We start from the raw sequence: 15,140 nt of genomic DNA, 5'->3' as shown, positions 1-15,140 counted from the left end.
ATCTGGCGAGAAGAGGTTGCACCCTAGCTGTGCGGCGGTGTAAACAGCAAGCGGCCACGCCCCCAGCTAATCTGATTGGTCAGTCAGGGGTGTGACGCGGTTGGGTGCCCTAATGACGTGGGCAGCATCCATCCACCCACTCTCAGGTCACTGCGAGGTCCCAGATGTCCGCCAACAATGCTGCGCCCCCGGGGAAGGGGAGCGGTCAAACACCTGCTCCTAAGCCTCTTTTTTAAAAGGCACATGCACCCAGACTCAGAAGAAGAAAAAAGAAATGATGTACATGAAAGCAAGTCTGAAAAGTAATCACACAGATTGAATGGGAGGAACTTGCAGTAGAAACTCTTCAGATTATCAAATAGTTAGGCTGCAATCCTAACCCCACATACCTACGGGGGGAGGGCCCACTGAATTCAATAGAACGTGGTCAGGATTGCCCTAAGCACCCATTTGGTCATTAACTTATTCCAACAGTTGCTGTCAAACACCATACAACTTTACAGAACATGCTGAATTTTGATGCTCTGTTTTCTCTGCACTTTCTGCTTCAACCACATGGTGGAGTGTGCTTGTTTTTTTGTTTTTTAATTGGGTTTTATAAACAAGAATAATGTTATACAAACAAGTATACCAAATTTTCTCATGTCATTAGTATATCACAAAAATAGCATAATAAATGTGGAAAAATATCTACAACACGTTTCATTATTAGTGATCAATGTATAAGTTCTTGATTTATGAATTGGTTTAAACAATTAGGAAGAAGAAGGGGGGAGAAAAAAGGGGGAGTGGCGAGTGGGGTGGTTATGCTTCTATTATTCTACTTAGTGTGTGTGAACGATTTTGTCAGCATTACTTGTGTGGGTTCTCTTACTATTCACTTGTTGTATTTCCTTGGTAGTGAGAGAGGTTGGGGGTGGCTTAGGGTGTGGTTGGTTGCCTTTGGTTGGCTGTAGTGAGAATTGTTTTTGTGTGTGAGCGGGGTGTGAATGTGTAATTTGAATCAGGTTAGCCAGACTGATTCGTATGCTGTCGGCGGTTTCTTGTTGTTGTCTTGTTGGGCTGTGTATGTGATAAAGTGGGAGCATACTGGAGTGAGGGCGTCTTCTTCTATTTGTTCCTGCGTCAGTTTCAGTTTATTGGTTAGTTTTTCTAAAAAGGCTGTTTCCCATACTATTTGATACCACTGGTCCATGCTTACTCCTGACAGGTCTCTCCAGTGTCTGGCTATGATGTTTCTGGAGTAGGTGGGTTATGAGCTCTTTGTGGTGTGCTTCTTAAAGGGTTGCACAAGTCAAAACATTTTCCTATTCATATTTGTTGTGTCGAATATGAGTTGAACTGTTTTGGACCCAACTTTTGAAGAGAGTAATCTGAGTTTCATTTAGGGAGAGCATTTTTGGAGTCATGTGCAATACAGAAAGGGTGGTGTCTTTCCTCCAGCAATGTTTTAAAACTTTTCATTCTTTCAAAAGCCCTTAGGGTTACAACAATCGTGTGGATCTTCACAGGTTGTGCTGCAACAGAGAAGACCCTCTTCCTGCTTATCACCTATCTCACCTCTCCATAGGCAGGTGTCCTTCCAGGAGGAATACCTCACAGGATGATCTTCAGGTTTGAGCAGTTTCATGGAGAGCTAGGCAGTCCTTTAAATACCTGGGTCTTAAGCCATATAGGATTTCAGAGGTTGTACAGCAATTCAATTTTGCCCAAGGAATGTTCATTCCTGAGTGATTATTTTGGTGGTCCTCCAGACTGAAGAGTTTATGCACATTTAAAAGAAGTCCAAAACCCTTTCTGGCACATACAGAGAGGCAAGCAGTACAGATAAGTGAGATAGCTCTGTCCCCATCACTGTTCTGATAACCAGGAAGTAGGGGACCTCCTATGCTCATGGAAAATCGAGGCACCAGCCAATCCGCCAAATAGGAAAATTCCTCCCGGGCCCCTGTCTCAGAAACAGACGACCCACGATGGCATAGCAAGGTCATAGGTAAAGGTAAAGGTACCCCTGCCCGTACGGGCCAGTCGTGACCGACTCTGGGGTTGCGCGCCCATCTCGCTTAAGAGGCCGGGGGCCAGCGCTGTCCAAAGACACTTCCGGGTCACGTGGCCAGTGAGCCTGCACCAGCGTGGCACACAGAAACGCCGTTTACCTTCCCGCTATAAAGCGGTACCTATCTATCATCATGCGAAACCATCATGCGAAAGGCTGGGCTGGATGAATCCCAAACTGGAATTAAGATTGCCAGAAGAAATATCAACAACCTCAGATATGCAGATGACACAACCTTGATGGCAGAAAGTGAGGAGGAATTAAAGAACCTTTTAATGAGGGTGAAAGAGGAGAGCGCAAAATATGGTCTGAAGCTCAACATCAAAAAAACGAAGATCATGGCCACTGGTCCCATCACCTCCTGGCAAATAGAAGGGGAAGAAATGGAGGCAGTGAGAGATTTTACTTTCTTGGGCTCCATGATCACTGCAGATGGTGACAGCAGCCACGAAATTAAAAGACGCCTGCTTCTTGGGAGAAGGGCAATGACAGGCCTAGACAGCATCTTGAGAAGTAGAGACGTCACCTTGCCAATAAAGGTCCGCTTTTGAATTTTGGTGCTGGAGGAGACTCTTGAGAGTCCCATGGACTGCAAGAAGATCAAACGCATCCATTCTTAAGGAAATCAGCCCTGAGTGCTCACTGGAAGGACAGATCATGAAGCTGAGGCTCCAGTACTTCGGCCACCTCATGAGAAGAGAAGACTCCCTGGAGAAGACACTGATGCTGGGAAAGATGGAGGGCACAAGGAGAAGGGGGCGACAGAGGACGAGATGGTTGGATAGTGTTTTCGAGGTTACCAGCATGAGTCTGACCAAACTGCGGGAGGTAGTGGAGGACAGAGGTGCCTGGCGTGCTCTGGTCCATGGGGTCACGAAGAGTCGGACACGACTAAACGACTAAACAACAAACAACAACATCTATCTACTTGCACTTAAGGGTGCTTTCGAACTGCTAGGTGGGCAGGAGCTGGGACCGAACGACGGGTGCTCACCCCGCTGCGGGGATTCGAACCGCCGACCATACGATCGGCAAGTACTAGGCGCTGAGGTTTTACCCACAGCGCCACCCGCGTCCAGGTCATAATGAACCCTAAATAGAGGGAGGGTGGGCGGGTGAGCCGATGCACGAGGCAAAAAAAGGAAGCTCAGCGCAACTTGCATCAGTATATATAGGTCCCTTGGATAATGCATGAACAATCCCAATGGCCAGAATTACCGCTGCACCCAAGGGACCACCAATCGGGTTGTTGTGGCTATCCAGTCGCTCCTACCCACACAAGCAGTGAGGTCAGTCCTGATGATCTCACCGCAACACATGCTCTCTGTGAGGAGGACACGCTTTCTAACACCCCCTGCTTATTAGCAAAGGGAGCCCTATAGCAACAAACACAGATCCAAGGAGAAAGCAAATTATATAAAAACAGTTACAAACTTCATAGAAGATTAGCAGTGTTTATTACAAATCAGTTTGTTGCAGAAAACTAGAGATTTATTCTTATGTTATGACGAAATATACACTCACACCTCCTCCCTAAAAATGCAGAGAATTTTACCGGGGGGTGTGTGTGTCATACTTACAGGTATGCCAAACTTGCAAAATACACAGAAAAATGGCTGTCCCTTTTGTAGAATTGGTGTGATCCAGGATTCACACGCTATGACAGCTTATGGAGCAGTGCTATTGCCAGCATTAATACTTGGAATTGACCAGGCTGGCTTCATACAGTCTGAGACCGAACAGGTTGCAAATGTGGCTGTTTTTTGTGGTCTTGGCACTTTTTAAAAAAATTGAAGTGGTATGTGAAGTGGCCGTAACTCCCCCCACCCCACCCCACCCCCCGGCATGGGCACGTAGTGTGTTCTCCTCAGCACTGACAAATGTTTTCACTGTTCCCAACTATAAAAGGAAAATAAATATGCCGTTCTATTGGGAAATCCCAGCAGGCTTTTTGGAAGTAATGACGGAGTAGGAAGGAAACTCCCATTGCAGTCTCTCGTCCTCCCTCCCTCCCTCTTCTCCTCAGCTGCCAGGGCTCAGGGCTGAACAAGGCTGGCTGCTTGGTGACAGAGCTGTGAGCCACCTTGGCGATGATTACCTGATGACAATTTCACAGGCTGTCAGTGACCGTCTTGCCTGAGTGGGTCTCCTGAAGGGTAATGGGGTTTAATTGCCCTTTGGAGGACAGAGGAGAGGAAATTTTTGTTGGTACTGTGGATACCATTAAAAAAATATATATATTTATGAGGAAAGCTGGAGGGACAAAGGAAATGCTGAAAGCTGTTCATTTATGGAGGGGGGGAAAGGGGGGTTAGAGGTGGAAGCTGCTCTGTTAAGCAAACCTATCCCAAAATCTGCTTGAAAATATTTCCCGTGCCCCCCCCTCCCTCCGGTTTCCAGGCAAGATTCACATCTGACAGACGTTGGTGGAGCTCCATCAACACTAATCTGTGCTGGCTAAAAATTCTATCCATCTTCATTTAACTATCTGCTCCACCGTGTCCCATTTATCTCAAGCTGGAATCCTGGACGATGCCGTGCAAGGTTAATCGGCTCACCCTCCACCTCTGCAATTCCGTTACATGGAGAAGAGTTCAAATGCAATTCTCACACCTTTCCCAACCTGCACTTGCCCAAATTTCAAAATCACCATCCGAATTCATCTTGGCACCATTTGGTACTTTCTGCTGAGCATTAGAAACCACTGGAGGTCAAAAGGAAGTGGGGCCCTGGCAGAATCATGAGAGGGGGACAGCTGCCTGTCCAGACGAGTTTTGCATAATAACTGACTCCCTGTATGCCCTGCGAAATGATTCCAAGCCTGCCCTTTGCCGGGCAAGTGTCTTCTGTGAGCAAGGTCAGTCTGCACGTTCCCTCTTTGTTCTCCTTGCCTGCTCTTTTGACTGGTGAGACGGGCCCTGGCAAATCCAATTTATTTGTTCATTTTTCACTCTCAGTAGCGCATTTGAAACTCTAACTGGTACCTTGGGAAATGATCTGCAATCACCAAGCAGGAGAGCCCCCTCTGGATGCAAGTTAGCTGGAGTACTGATGGATTAGGCAGTCCAGCCCTGAAAACCACCAATGTATTTGCCATTGGAAAAAGACTAAGTAAAAGCCCACCTGACTTGCCATTCAGAGAAATATGGATTTTTGTTGTAGTAGTAAAAATAAAAAATAAAATGCCTTCCACCATTTGTTTTATAATGCCGTTGCCATTTCATTTATTTTATTTCATTTTACAACATTTGAATATTTTACCATCAGTCATACTTCAGCTATATTACCTAAAATGTCCTTGGTTTTTTGCTGGTGTGTGTGTGTGTGGATGAAGTTCTTATTTGCCTTTTATTTTGGGAAAAGATTTCAGTGTAACTAGCCTTTAGCTGAGGAAAATACCCCATCTTTTTATTCTGCACTACACTTGCTGAAGGGACGTGGGTGGCGCTGTGGGTTAAACCACAGAGCCTAGGACTTGCCGATCAGAAGGTTGGTGGTTCGAATCCCTGCAACGGGGTGAGCTCCCACTGCTCAGTCCCTGCTCCTGCCAACCTAGCCGTTCGAAAGCACGTCAAAGTGCAAGTAGATAAATAGCGGGAAGGTAAACGGCATTTCCGTGCACTGCTCTGGTTCGCCAGAAGCAACTTAGTCATGCTGGTCGCATGACCCGGAAGTTGTATGCCGGCTCCCTCATCCAATAAAGTGAGATGAGCGCCGCAACCCCAGAGTCGGCCACGACTGGACCTAATGGTCAGGGGTCCCTTTACCTTTACACTTGCGGAAAACGTCTGAGGCAAGCTAAACAAATGGTATGGAAAATTAAACCTTGTGGGCCGTATTCAATGAAATTGTTGTGCTAGTGGAAGCCAGTTCAATGATTCCCACTAGTGCAACGGGGCTTCCTCCCTGCTCCATCTCCACATATCTGCTCTGGAGGCCTGGGGAAAACCCCAGAACTGTACATGGGGAAAAAGGAAATGTTGCTCCGTCAGGCGAGTAGAAACGCTTCTGCTGATGGAAAAATTTCCGTGGCACTAATTGCTCTGAGACAGAAGAAGGTTTCCTGGCAGACTGTGGTGTATCATACTCATTAAGGGACCGAGTTTGGTTGGCAACCCACCTGTCAGGGAACTGCCATCGGAGAAACAGGAGGTGAAAGGGCTCACAGAGGCTGAGAGAGACTTATCAGCTGAGGAGGGAACCAGCAGGGGGAGAGGAAGAGCTCCAAGGGAAAGTGAGTCGGAGGGAGGGCTCAGAGACACTTCCAGCGAAAATAGCGGGGAGGTTTCAGGACCTCCCATAGGGACACCCACTCCTCGCCGGAAACTGTCACGCCGAGAGTCCAGAAGACGCGTTTCCGTTAAGGAACTTTTATGCTGGAAGAAGTTCCGTAAACGCCCACTGTCCGATTCTACGAGCGACTGATGGAGCCATGCTTAAGGCGCTCCGTCACAGACAGAGGTTTGTGGACTTAGCCAAACTCTGAGGGACTAGGATTTTACGCACAAGCAGCTCACCATCCCATCACACCACCTTTGCTAGGAACTTTCTAGGTCAGCCATTATCCACCTGCTGTCTTCCAAATGTATTGGGCAGGTTGCTGAAAGCGGCTTTAGTTGGGCTGATACCAGACTTTATTAATTTCATTGCATTAATATCCCACCTTTTTCTCAGTGGACCACAAAGTGGCTTCCATGATTCTGTCCCCCCCCCCCCCATCTCATTTAATCCCCACAACAACCCAGTGAGCTTCATGGCCAAGTGGGGATTCGAACTGTGGACTTCCAGGTTGCAGTCCATCACTAACTGCTACACCACACTGGCTCTCATGCGGGATCAGCCTTCCTGCCCCTATAATAGGGGAATAATATAATATATGTGCTTTACAAAGTTGCTGTAAGGAGATAAGAACAATCTAAGCAGCGGATATGAATTCTAAGCATTATTCTATTAATCCACAAAAATAGATATGCACACATTTATTGCTTATATAATCTAAAAAATTATATCCTGCTTTTATTAAAAAAGCTCTAGGCAGCTATCCATGACAAGTTAAAAGCAAAATGAAACCAACATGACAAACCTGCATACCTGTCCACACCCTTCCCTCTTAGAAGGCATGCTTTTAAAAGCACAGAATCGCCAAGAGGGATTAATTTGAGCTAAAGCTGACCACAACCTTGCTCCACCACTTCTTTCGAATGCTAAGCTCCAACATATTCATGCTGGAACAGGCGAAGTAATAATAAACGTAAAGGCACCTCTGAGTTTATGCTTGAGTACCAGGGTTTGTTCAGGTCCCTGAACTGTGTCTTTAACATCTGTTTGATGGTACATGGAATAAATTATGTGGAATATTAGGATATTTTCCTGTGCAGTTTTTAAAACTGAAAGCAGCTGCAAGTAAAGTTGTATTGTAGTGGGTGTGCAGAGTGGCCACACTTAATTCTGTCATTTCAACAACTCAGAATCAACATTTCTGGCTGGTTTTTCACCTTCACACAGGGAAATACTGTATATGGGTCCTCATATATGCCACTTGATTACAGTAAAACCTCAAAGCGGTTTACAAGAAGAATGAAAATTACCAATAAAAAACAACTGAAACAGTTCATTTAATTATTTTTAGATATTTGTAATTTAACATTAAAAGTAAAAACAGTAAAATTCAGATTAAAACTTTTCAACTTATTTCGATAGGACATGGCTGGCTGAAACCCCTCAACAGGAACATTCTGTTAGAGAGCGATGGTGTGTAAAAATGTTTTGTAGCAGATAGAATTGGGGGAGAAACTGGACTCAATTCACATTTAGAAGTAAATGTATGTAACCCACACTTTCTGAAACAATTCACAAACCAAAACACCCACCCTTCCTTTGAAATTCTGCAATGCAGTTTTCCAGGCAAGTACAGTGGTGCCTCGCAAGACGAAATTAATTCGTTCCGTGAGTTTTTTCGTCTAGCGGTGTCAGGGAACTGCCATCTGAGACGCAGGAGGTGAAAGGGCTCACGGAGGGTGAGAGAGACCATTCAGCTGAGGAGGGGACCAGCAGGGGGAGAAGTGGAGTTCCAAGGGAAAGTGAGTCGGAGGGAGGGCTCAGAGACACTTCAAGCGAGAACAGTGGGGAGGTTTCAGGACCTCCTGTAGGGACACCCACTCCTCGCCGGAAACTGTCACGCCGAGAGTCCAGAAGACGCGTTTCCGTTAAGGAGCTTTTATGCTGGAAGAAGTTCCGTAAACGCCCACTGTCCGATTCAACGAGCGACTGATGGAGCCATGCTTAAGGCGCTCCGTCACAGACAGAGGTTTGTGGACTTAGCCAAACTCTGAGGGACTAGGATTTTACGCACAAGCAGCTCACCATCCCATCACAGCAATCGGACAGTCCCTGAAAGCAGCTTGTGCAGAGAGGCATCATAAGCAACCCAGCCGGAGCCGGGGGAGCAGGAGGAGCTGGAGAGGGTCCAAGCCTGGAAGAAAGGTACAGGGTGTTGGAAGTCCAGCTAGCACTGCAAACGGCGAGGCTAGAAGAAAGGAGGGCGCAGGATGCAGAAAAGGCAAAAGGCGCTACACTAGCAAGAAAGATGCCAGGATTGGTGCAGAAGTTTGGGGGGGACCCCAGGAACTACCAAGCCTTTAGGACAGAGATGCAGTATGCTCTCGAACTGCAGTTTAACGACTTTCCCGACGAGGCATCGCGAGTGGCGTTTGTGATTGGCTATCTCGAAGGGGGGGCGAGAGACTGGGTTAGACCCCTGATGGCAGGGAATAGTGAAATGCTGAAGGACACGAGGAAGTTTTTTCGCGCCATGGATTTGATGTTTTCCAGCGAGATTGAACAGGGGCTGGTGCGCAGACAATTGATGGCTTGCAAACAGGGGAGCCGATCGGTTCGTGAGTACTGGACTGAGTTTACAATGTTGATACATAAATTGGGATGGGACCTATCGGCGGAACCCATTCAAATGCTCTTTGAAGAAGGGCTTTCTTCGGCGGTGAAAGACGAACTTTCCCGGGCGCCCAGGGCGGAGTCTATGGACCAGCTGACCAAATCAGCGCTGACCATTGGAGCGCGCCAGGAGGCAAGAGCCTCGGAGAAGCGGGAGGGGAAAGGAGAGCGTTGGAGGGATTTCCGCATTCCAGAGATTCCAGAGCCAAGTTTCCCGCCAGGAGAGCCGATGGAAGTTGGAACAGCGCGCGCGCGCGCAGTTTCAAATCCCAGTGAAGGGAGGAAGAAGGAGGGAAAGAGCGCCAAGAAATGTTATCTCTGCCAGCAGCCAGGTCACTTTGCCAGAGTCTGCCCGCAAAGAAAGGAATGGCAAGGGATGGCAGGAGCTGTTGGGGGGAAGGAGGAGGGAGTCCAGGAGCCAGTAAAAGCCAACGCCTGGCTGCCACCGTCAGGGCACTGCAGCCAGGCCAAGGAGCAGTAAAAGTGCCCACTCCGGAACCTCCAAGACCAGCCCTAGTAATAGAGGTGTTGCTAGAGCTGGCAAACGGATACCCACTAAAGACAAAGGCGCTGTTGGACTCAGGCAGCTCCTGTAATTTTATGAGTAAGGAGTTTGCAGCTGAACACCAGATACAGACACTCCCTTTAAGCAACCCCCTGCAGGTGACCACGATCGATGGGAGGGAGCTGTTGGGAGGAGAAGTTAGCCTACAGACCGTCCCAATGGTTATGAGGGTGGCCAGGCACACCGAAAGGATAGCGTTCAATGTGGCCACCCTGGGAGGGGCTCCCGTCATTTTGGGAATGAGCTGGCTAGCGTTGCATGACCCGCTAGTGGGCTGGCATCAGAGAGTGGTCTCCTTTGGGTCAGCACATTGCCTGGAACACTGCAGAGAGGGAAAGGTGCCAGAAGGGGCAAAAGCCTTTCTAGCAGGGACGGAAGTGGCGGACAAAGGGAAGGTGCCCAAACAATACGCTGACCTAAGCAAGGTCTTCAGCGAAAGGGAAGCAGATAAACTACCACCGCATAGAGACTTTGACTGCCAAATTAACCTGGTCCCTGGGGCCCAGCTCTCCGTGGGCAAGCTGTACGCCATGTCAGACAGGGAAATGCAGGAGTTAAGGGAGTTTATTGATAAAAACCTGAAGAGGGGCTTCATCAGAGAGTCCAGAGCGGTGGGGGGGAGCCCAGTGTTTTTTGTGGACAAAAAAAACACGGATAAACCCAGGCTTGTAGTGGACTACCGGCGGCTAAATGCCGTGTCAGAACCAGTGACTTTCCCCATGCCCAGGATTGATGACATTTTGACCAGGGTGAGGAAGGGAAAGATATTCACAAAACTGGACCTGAGAGGGGCATACAACCTGATACGAATAAAGAAAGGGGATGAATGGAAAACCACCATGTTCACCCCTTTGGGGGCTTTTGAATATCTCGTTATGCCATTCGGATTGCAATCAGGCTCCGCCTGTTTTCAATCGCTCATGAACCATGTCCTGGGACCTTTGCTCTACAAGAATTGCGTGGCCTTCCTCGATGAAGTGCTGATATATTCAGAGAATGAGGAGCAGCATGTAAAGGATGTCAGGGAAGTGCTGAGCCAGCTACAAGCAAACCAGCTGTGGGTGAAATTGGAGAAGTGTCAGTTTCACACCAAGGAGGTAGAATTCCTGGGGTACCGCTTATCAGACAAGGGATTAGCCATGGATCCAGGCAAGGTCCAGGCGGTGCTGGAATGGAAGACACCGAAAACGAAAAAGGATGTGCAAAGGTTCTTAGGGTTTGGGAACTTTTACCGTAAATTCATCAAGAACTTTGCCCACTTAACGGCTCCCATCACGGACTGTCTAAGCAGCAAGAAGAAATTCGTTTGGACGGCGGAGGCGGAGCAAGCATTTGAGGAATTGAAAAGGGCATTCACTTCGGAAGAACAGCTCCTGCATGTGGATTTACAAAAACCCATGAGAGTGGAAACTGATGCCTCAGACCGGGCGGTGGGGGCGGTGCTGCTTCAGCCAGGGAGCAATAAGTCGGAATGGAGACCGTGTGCCTTCTTTTTGCGTAAGCTGAACAAATCCGAGAGGAACTACACCGTATATGACCGAGAACTACTCGCCATTCACGAAGCGTTCCGGAGATGGAGACACTTACTAATTGGCGCACAGCATAAGGTGCAAGTGTGTACGGACTACAAGAATTTGGAGTATTGGAGAACGGCACGAGTGCTCAACCAACGACAAGTGAGATGGGCCCAGGGGTTCTCCAAATTCCATTTTGAAATCTGCTATGTGCCAGGTCCAGAAAACATCAGAGCGGACGCTCTCTCTCGCAAACCTGAATATTTGGAGGGGGAGGGAGCGCCTGAAGAGAGACATATTATCCCAGAGGACCACTGGGTGTGTGGGGCGGCCTGGGTGGGGCAAAGAGAACTGGTAGAGGGAACGGTAAATGATGAATACGCCCAGGATAAGCTCAGAGGTTTAAGGAGAGAGGGAGAAGACCCCGGAGGTTTTGAAGAAAGAAACGGGGCATTGTATTACAAAGGGGCACTATATATACCCGAAGGGGAATTGAGGGGGAGAGTACTCAAACAGCTGCACGACAATCCCACAGCGGGGCATTTTGGGCAACACAAGACCATGTGGTTGGTGACCAGGGAGTTTTGGTGGCCCAAGGTGAGGGAGGATGTACGGGAGTATGTGAGAAGGTGTGACCAATGCCAGAGAGCCAAAGGAGAAAGGCGGGCACCAGCGGGGTTATTAGAACCGTTACCCACACCAGAACGACCGTGGGAGGCGGTATCGATAGATTTTATGACTGATCTGCCTAAATCCCAGGGGAAAACCGCCATACTAGTCGTAGTAGACCTGTTAACTAAGATGGGTCACTTTGTAGCTTGCTCACATGCAGTCACGGTGGAAGAGACAGCGAAATTGTTTGTAGAACATATTTTTAGGCTGCATGGCGCCCCCTTGAGGGTGGTCTCCGACAGAGGGAAACAGTTCACGTCCAGATTCTGGAGGAAACTTATGAGCTTGTTGCACGTAGAGGTCAACTTTTCGACTGCCAGGCACCCTGAGACCAATGGGCAGGCGGAGAGGGCAAACGGTATCCTCCAACAATACCTGAGGTGTTATGTCAATGACAGAGAGAACGATTGGGTCGAAAAGTTGGCGCTAGCGGAATTTGCTTACAATAATGCAGAGAATGTGTCCACCGGGATGAGCCCCTTTTTGGCTAATTATGGGTGCCACCCCAGGGCGTTTCCAGGGGGAGGAGGGGAGAGATGGAGTGTCCCGGCCGCTGAACATTTTGTAGAAGAAATGGAAGCGATCCATCGTCAACTCCAACTCAACTTAGAAAGGGCCAAAGAAGAATATAAGAGGCAGGCAGACAAGAGCAGAAGGGAAGGTGAAACCATTAGGGTGGGGAGTCAGGTCTGGCTATCAACCCAAGGGTTGCCGTTCAAGGGGGGTTGCAAGAAATTGAGACCCAAAAGATTGGGACCATTTGAGGTCATCCAACAGGTCAACCCAGTGGCTTTCAGACTCCGGTTACCGAACCACATGAAACTGCACCCAGTATTCCACAGGTCATTACTATGGCTGGCCCCCGTGTGGATACCCCTTCACCTTCCCCCCTATATGGTGATATAGGGGGGAAGGTGAAGGGGTATCCACACGGGGGCCAGCCATAGAAGAAAGGGAAAGCAGCAACCATGTGGCGGAAATCATCGACTCCAGGTGGAAGGGTAATCAGGTGGAGTATTTGGTCGCGTGGGAAGGGGAACCGGAGTCGGAAAACACCTGGGTGACGGCAGAGGAGGTCCGTGACGAGATCTTGATCGAAACGTTCCACCAAAGGTTCCCCAGGAAACCTCAGCCAGTAGCGAGGTTCCGGAGGGAGTACTTTGGCACCACCGACGATGAGGAGGAACTGGAAGGATTCAGGGAATCGGAGTTGGAAGGAGGAACAGACTCCGATGAGGAGGAGTACTTGGAAACCGGAAACAGCAAGAGGTGGAGGGAAGTGTTCGAAACTTCGGAAGATGAGGGAGGTTCCTTCAGGGGTTTTGCTCCCTCGCCTCCCGCAGAGGAGGGGAGGGAAGGGGGTGAAGGGGGCCCTGGAGGGGAGGTGGATGTCAGGGAACTGCCATCTGAGACGCAGGAGGTGAAAGGGCTCACGGAGGGTGAGAGAGACCATTCAGCTGAGGAGGGGACCAGCAGGGGGAGAAGTGGAGTTCCAAGGGAAAGTGAGTCGGAGGGAGGGCTCAGAGACACTTCAAGCGAGAACAGTGGGGAGGTTTCAGGACCTCCTGTAGGGACACCCACTCCTCGCCGGAAACTGTCACGCCGAGAGTCCAGAAGACGCGTTTCCGTTAAGGAGCTTTTATGCTGGAAGAAGTTCCGTAAACGCCCACTGTCCGATTCAACGAGCGACTGATGGAGCCATGCTTAAGGCGCTCCGTCACAGACAGAGGTTTGTGGACTTAGCCAAACTCTGAGGGACTAGGATTTTACGCACAAGCAGCTCACCATCCCATCACAAGCGGATTTTTCGTCTTGCGAAGCACGGATTCCATTGGAATGCATTGAAAATCAATTAATGCGTTCCTATGGTCAAAAAAAGTCCAAACAAAGCCAAATTTGGTACAAAAAGAGTTTATTAAGTGCTCTTTAAAGTCACACATACTGTAAAGAGCATTTCAAAAATTGAAGGAACAATAATTTAAGTTTCTAAACATGACAGGAAAACAATTAAAAATTAGCAAAGTGTACAGTACATTTTCTAAGACTCTGGGGGACAACTCGAAGAAGGTTCCTCTTCCACTCTTTGCTTCTTGCTGAAGAACCTGTCCATGGTCTGCTGCTTCATCCGCCTTTTCAGCACCTCCCTGAAAGACGACATGACCCTCGTATCAAAAGTGTTCGCAAGGTCACGTGTCAGGTCCTTGTCAGGGTGGTGCCGCTGTGCAAAAGCCTGCACATCTTTCCACTTCTGGCAAATGTCGCTCAGTTCTTTGGAGGACAGCCGCTGTGGAACGTAGACCTCCGTCGTCACAACCTCCAGGAACTCCGCTGCAAAGTCTTCAGCCGCAGGAACATCAGAACTGGCAGCCTCTCCATGCCTGACCACGCTGTGGATTCCAGATCTTGTCTTGAACCGGTCAAACCAGCCTCTGCTTGCCTTGAAGACTTCTGGCTCGCCTGAGGTTCCTGGCTGTTGCCGGACGAGGGCTGCGTGCAAGGCCTTGGCCTTCTCACAAATGACGGCCTCAGTCACTGTGTCCCCTGCACGCTGCTTCTCTTCTAACCAGATGAGCAGCAACTTCTCCACCTCCTCCAGAACAGCTGGGCGGTTCTTCACGATCCTGGTGACTCCCTTGGCTACATCAGTCGCAAGGATCTTCTCCCTCATCTTCAGGATGGTCCCGATGGTCGATGGATTCCTCCCGTACTCCCTGGCGAGGTCTGTCACACGCATTCCACCGTCGTGCTTCCGGATGATCTCCTTCTTCATTTCCAGCGTAACCTTCTCCTTCTTCCTCTCGCCGACCTCTGCAGCAGCAGTCTTCTTGGGCCCCATGGCAGCACAGCTCCTACCTTCGTAACCCCCCCCCAAAAAAAATCAGTGCTTCACATCCAAAAAATTCAAAAGCACCAAACCTCCTAGAAAACACACAAGCTTCCAGATTCTTGCAAACCCCTCCTCAACTATTCCCTCAGCCACCCACCACACAGAAATTCAAACCCAGAAATCTTTTTTTTTAACAACAGCAGAGTGGCCCAATGGTCACAAAAAATCATAAAAATGCAGGAAAAAAACCACAAGCTTCCAGATTCTTGCAAACCCCTCCCCAACACCAAGTCCTTGAATTCCAAACACCCCAACACAAAATCCAAAACCCCAAAAAAAGTTTTAAAAGTTTAACTTACCAAATGGCTGCAAAAGAAGTTTTGGGAAAGCTTCAAAAATCACCAAAGTCTTCAAAAACCTCAAAAAAGGCTACCACACCGCGTGTTATGAGTTGCTCCTCGAAGTCAAGTCGCAACTGCACCTCTTCAAGCAATGCACCCTGGGTATTAACGGTTTTACGAAAAAGGAAACAAACTTGCAAGACGTTTTCGTCTT

General features: G+C 48.7%; 1 protein-coding gene across 1 annotated transcript; it reads right to left on the bottom strand.

Annotated features, from left to right (window-relative positions):
- Positions 1–13,785: 13,785 nt before the first annotated feature.
- On the bottom strand, positions 13,786–14,609 carry LOC128401542 (tigger transposable element-derived protein 1-like). Its single transcript, XM_053364718.1, has 2 exons — positions 14,073–14,609; positions 13,786–14,042 (listed from the first exon to the last, which is right to left on the bottom strand). Exons 1-2 carry the CDS (start codon positions 14,592–14,594, stop codon positions 13,797–13,799), a joined length of 768 nt encoding a protein of 255 aa, XP_053220693.1. The 5' UTR covers positions 14,595–14,609; the 3' UTR covers positions 13,786–13,796.
- Between the last annotated feature and the right edge of the window lie 531 nt (positions 14,610–15,140).

This window comes from Podarcis raffonei, chromosome 1, assembly GCF_027172205.1.
Source record: "Podarcis raffonei isolate rPodRaf1 chromosome 1, rPodRaf1.pri, whole genome shotgun sequence".
Classification (NCBI taxonomy): Eukaryota; Metazoa; Chordata; class Lepidosauria; order Squamata; family Lacertidae; genus Podarcis; species Podarcis raffonei.
The sequence above is the reverse complement of the archived record's forward strand: the minus strand, read 5'-3'. Positions and strand labels throughout refer to the sequence as shown.

Bases quoted from the DNA above. Each gene is read 5' to 3' on its own strand.
- LOC128401542 (XM_053364718.1), bottom strand. From the start codon at position 14,594: ATGGGGCCCAAGAAGACTGCTGCTGCAGAGGTCGGCGAGAGGAAGAAG. The intron at 14,043-14,072 runs GTTGTGACGACG...TACGTTCCACAG, and splicing joins TTGCAGCGGAGTTCCTGGAG to CGGCTGTCCTCCAAAGAACT.